The sequence below is a fragment of the Lycium ferocissimum genome, chromosome 11, assembly GCF_029784015.1.
Source record: "Lycium ferocissimum isolate CSIRO_LF1 chromosome 11, AGI_CSIRO_Lferr_CH_V1, whole genome shotgun sequence".
In the NCBI taxonomy this organism is placed as follows: domain Eukaryota; kingdom Viridiplantae; phylum Streptophyta; class Magnoliopsida; order Solanales; family Solanaceae; genus Lycium; species Lycium ferocissimum.
The window spans coordinates 43,345,535-43,350,775 of NC_081352.1; the positions used below are offsets into that span (position 1 = coordinate 43,345,535).

The following is a 5,241-nucleotide window of genomic DNA, read 5'->3' on the forward strand; positions in this document are numbered from 1 at the left end:
TGATCAAAAGCTCTTGCTTGATGGATCTTAGCAAATGACCAGCTTCTTTTAGGCGATCCAGTTTCTGTTAATAATTCATCTGCCTATAGCATATGGAATTGCTGTAATTACATGAGTAATGATTTACAGAAAAAAGACTCTAACACTTTCAAACACAACATTGCCTCATCAATGGGCAGTGAAAAGAGAAACCAAGGTTTAATATCGACTGAGGCATTAAAAAGTAAAGCGTGTAGAAGTTCACAATATTCTTAATACAAAACTGACAAGGAGAGAATCATCTTAAGGTGTGCAGTAAATGACATCAGAGCCTAACTGACAGCAGACATATCCTAAATTAAGGAATTCAAAAGTGTTAAATTAAGATGAGAAAGCCAGTGCTGACTATAAGAAGATAGTAGTAGTAGTTCTGAAGTATCTCCATGAAAGAGCTTATACCAGTAAGTGCATTATGTCCATTTGATGCAACCCTGAGTTAAGTAGTTTCAAGTGTAAATAAAAACCAGAAATTAGACAGAAAGAAGTGAAACAAACTGAATTATATGACACTTGCATCCTCAAGTTAGAGAGCTGTGGAAGCTTGTCCCTAACAAGAGAACCACATATGTAAACAGTCATCTGCAACCCTGAGTTAAGTGTAAGTAAAAACCAGAAATTAGACAGAAAGAAGTGAAACAAACTGAATTATATGACACTTGCATCCTCAAGTTAGAGAGCTGTGGAAGCTTGTCCCTAACAAGAGAACCACATATGTAAACAGTCATCTGCAACCCTGAGTTAAGTAGTTTCAAGTGTAAGTAAAAACCAGAAATTAGACAGAAAGAAGTGAAACAAACTGAATTATATAACACTTGCATCCCCAAGTTAGAGAGCTGTGGAAGCTTGTCCCTAACAAGAGAACCACATATGTAAACAGTCATCCTACTAGGATTCCTACTCTAATTTCTATGTCAAAACAAATTTCTGATGATGGAAATTGAAACATTATCTCGAATTGTTTGCAATGATAAGCATTCTACTTTCAAGGAATGTAAATAGCATGTGCCTAGTTACAGTTCAAAACATAAATGTACAGATCGGTCAAGATGTTTATGCAGACCGCGCTACCTAGACCTGTTGCAGCCAATAGAATTCAACCTTGCAAGGTAAGATAAGCAATGACAATAGAAATTGCTAGAGCGCGCAAAGCCAAAATCATTAAAAGATTAATAGGTGTACGCTTTAACCTACACCAACAAACATGAAAGAAAATTCTGTTATGAATGAAAATTCTGTTATGAATGAAACCACCACCAATGACAATATACTAAAACACAGAAGAGAAGAAAAGGTCTTCTATTGACTAAACCACCACCAATAATGTATGGAAGTCTCAAGTCTTCTAGGAGAAGGGATAAACAAATCTAACCTATGTAAAGAACACTAGTATCAGAGCTATGTTAACTTCAATGGCCAAAATGCTCCAGCCCTCTTACACCTTAAGAAGCTGGGGAAAAGTATACCTTAGGAGCTGACTAGAAAAGAAAGTAGCACAAAGCACTCAACAGAAGACTAAGTCACTAAGATGCCCCTTAATAGGACAAAAAGATTACCAGCTTTTTTAATCTGACAACTTTAGATGTATCATGTGACACTTTAGGACATAAGGTTGATAAATCAGAACCAACAAGAGGAGTGCAGCATTTTCCCTGATCTGTTTCTTTGAGTTTGTGTACCTAGCTATGTAGTCAATGAATGTCTTCCATTCGGAGAAGAAACTGCTAAGGGAATACCTTGGAGAAGTGGTTAGAGTAGAGCGTACGGGTTCATAATAATTGAAAAGTGTCATCTCTACACAACTCTTATATGTAACACAGAAAAAGGAGAAGCCATGGTAGTCAAACTCTTAAGTCTAAAAATAATTCTTATTCTATGAACCTGGAAAACCCAATACAATGCAATAGACATCTTAAAATTCATTAATTCGCCTCAACCATGAAAATCTCATACTATCATCAAAAGAAAATTGTGAAGCAAAGAAGAAAGCATCTTCCATTATAAATTCACAGTAATGCAAAGCTTCTGACACAACCTAGTATATAACAAGAAGCAATAGTACCCTTATTCATATTGTACCAAACATGACCATATACTGCAACATAGAACCTTATTCATATAGTACCAAACATGTAATTCAGAATCTAGAATACTAATCTGAGGAAGCCAAAGAATGCTTCCTCAATTCAATGCCTCAGATAAGAATGAACAAAAATTAAAAGACAGGACTAAAAATTGAAATATCACGAAAAGGGTTAGCTCCCCTTATTTCACATTATTTTTATTCCTCTTCAGCATCTTCCTCTGCAAAACTGAGAACTTGACAAACTGACTGCTCCTTATCTTCATCATTGCTGAAAAAAGACTTCTTCCCTATCAACTCTACCACTCTTTTAGCAGGTCCAGAATCCCTCGGGGTCTCATTAACATTGCTCCGAGCAATCCTAATTCGCGGTAGCAAATCAGGCTTCACAGTAATACTCAATGGAGACTTCTCACTCTCTGTGCTAGCATGAACTACAATCTCATTAGGAATTTCCCATCTCTTTTTCACCCTACTACTACTACTTTCAATACCCAAATTCTTGCTATCCGTTTGAGATACACGCGTTTTCCCTACAGACAAAGATCGTTTCTTTTCATTTCTCTTAATCTCAATATCCTTATCATTCTCAGGCAAAGACCTCTTTCTCACTACTGATGACTGATTTGTTCCCTGATTGTATCGACTAGCCACAACCCTACCCGGCCTCTGAGGCTTCTTGTTAGACTTTTCGCCATCTTTGAATAACTTCTTTGGCTGAACTGAACTTAAAAAACCATCATCCTTTTTCACATTCTTCTTTGATGCAATTGTAGTAACTGCCTGTCTTGGAGGCACCATAGTTCTTGCTACAACTGAACTTTTTCCCCTTTCTTTACTCTCTTCTTCAATCTCTTGAAGCTTCCAAAAACAAGATTTTCGCCTGTTTTGTATTGGCTGAACAGGTGTAATATTCATTTCTTGTTTGCCAAATTGTTTTGCCTTTGTTGCTGCAAGAATCTCTGATGGCCCCATACTTAAACCTCGACGCGTTCCACCAAAAATCTCAGATGGACCTAAACTTAGACCCCTTCTTTGCACATTTGATTTAGCACTCATTTTTGGTTCCATAAACTTTGCTGCAACAACTCTTCCTCTTTTTTCAACAGTCTTGACAACAATTTTTTCAGCCTTTTCAATTCTCAATGCCTCTAATTTTGTATTCAATCTACTAATCTCCATTTCAATCTCTTCAATTTCCTCATCAATCTTTTTTTCATCGCGCAAATCATTATCCTTTCCACTCTTTCTAGTTTTCATAGGCTTATTTGACTTGATTCTTGAATTCACCAAAACCCCATTTGATGACAAATTAACAGATGAATTAGGAGTTTGATTCTCCTTACTTGATATATCAGATTCAAAAGAACGTTTCAATGAAGAAAAATCTTCAGAATCACCATTATCAAAAGCAGCATTGTTCCATATCTGAACATCTTTTGGATTAATCCCTTCAGGGTATTGTAAAACACTCATTTTTCTCAATTGGGTATCAAAAAATTTCACAAAAGAAGTTGAAAAAGTATGAATCTTGAAGATTTTTCTTTAGAGAGAGATGAGAAAAGTTGGTTTGCGAATTAGAGAAATTTGTTTCACTTTCAGCGTTTTGTATTTTGAAGTTTTTGACCGTTGGGACAGGAAATTAAACGTTGGATTGTCCGCTCTATCGTGGCCGTTGAATATTAAACGGCTCGAATTTGACGCTCCGATTTTGATTTAAAGGCTAAAATGTGGGGTTTAAAATGGAGGTTAAGTTCTGATTTAATTACCGTGCTCACGCTCCTCCTTCCTTTTAAGTGGAATGATAATATATTAATATGTCCAACATCATCATTGGTATATAGTAAAATCTAATCACATGGTTGATTTACCTTTTTAGGATATCATTAATATTTTTTCCATTTTTAATCATTGTGCAAATATGGGTTTTTAAAAATTGTTTTCTGGACAATGTTTAGATTCGATCTAATATTTGATCATGTAATGCTTAACCTTACAGATAAATATTAGAATGTTGTCTAACGTGTGTTATTACATAAGTACACAACTTTAGACCGTAGCTTGACATAAGAGTTTCAATTTGCTCAAAAGGAATCTTTAAATCGTTGTCTAAAAAGTTTACAAATTGCGAGAAATATAAAAAGATGATGATTTACTAAACAACTATCCCAAAAATGAATAATCGATGAAAATTTCTAATATCGTACCCTAGGAGTCAAGGCCTAGTTAAATTTTCAAAAATTGCACCTAATGATCTTAAAAATGGGTGATTTTGAACTCTTGACCCCCTAATCCCATGGACCAACCCTTGAGATCAAAAGTTAAAGCTTGTTAAGCATGAAATTTGTCTATGAGGCAAGGGGATTAGAAGTTCAAGACCACCACCTAATGAAATAAAAAATTGAAAAATTAAATTCTCATAAGGAAAAGAGAAATGAAAAAACAGAATCTTAGTGAGCCAAAACCCAATTGACTCCATTTGTTTCAGGGAAAAGGATAGGGTTAAATTCACCGTTGGTAATTGATATATATATATATATATTAAGTAAATGGTAGATTTCAATCTATATCTGTCATATTGTAATACTTTTGGAAGGGAGAATTAGACCAGTGTCACTATTTTAAAAAATGAAGCATAGCTGACACGTTGAACCATGTTGGTGAAAGATAGCCAAAGGGTTACAACATCATAAAACTAAATTTAGTAAAAAGAAAAACATCAATTAACTCTATATTTTGCATACAACAAAAATCGCTAGAAATTCATCAATCAAGCACAAAAAAATATATATATATATTAAACAGACATATAAAATAAAATTGTCAAATAAGAACTATCATGTCATCAACATATTGTTATTTTCAGCTTCTAATCTTATATCTAAGAGAAAAGACATAAAATCACCCCTAAACTTGTCACAAAAATTTACTTTAGCAGTTTAATTTTTCGAACGTTTAAATAATCCCTTATTCTCGTTTGAGGTGGAATAAAAACCACCTCAAATGCTGATGTGGCAAAAAAAAAAAGATAAAGAAAATTTTTTAGGTGCGCAAATAAAATAAAAAGAAGGTGGACCCGCCAATATGTGTATTATTATATAATAAAAATATCCCATGAGCCT

The 5,241-nt window shown here is 34.4% G+C and overlaps 1 protein-coding gene across 1 annotated transcript; it reads right to left on the bottom strand.

Annotated features, from left to right (window-relative positions):
* Positions 1-2,005: 2,005 nt before the first annotated feature.
* LOC132037239 (uncharacterized) lies at positions 2,006-3,843 on the bottom strand. Its single transcript, XM_059427733.1, has 2 exons — positions 2,146-3,843; positions 2,006-2,099 (listed from the first exon to the last, which is right to left on the bottom strand). Exon 1 carries the CDS (start codon positions 3,593-3,595, stop codon positions 2,318-2,320), a length of 1,278 nt encoding a protein of 425 aa, XP_059283716.1. The 5' UTR covers positions 3,596-3,843; the 3' UTR covers positions 2,006-2,099; positions 2,146-2,317.
* Positions 3,844-5,241: the final 1,398 nt, after the last annotated feature.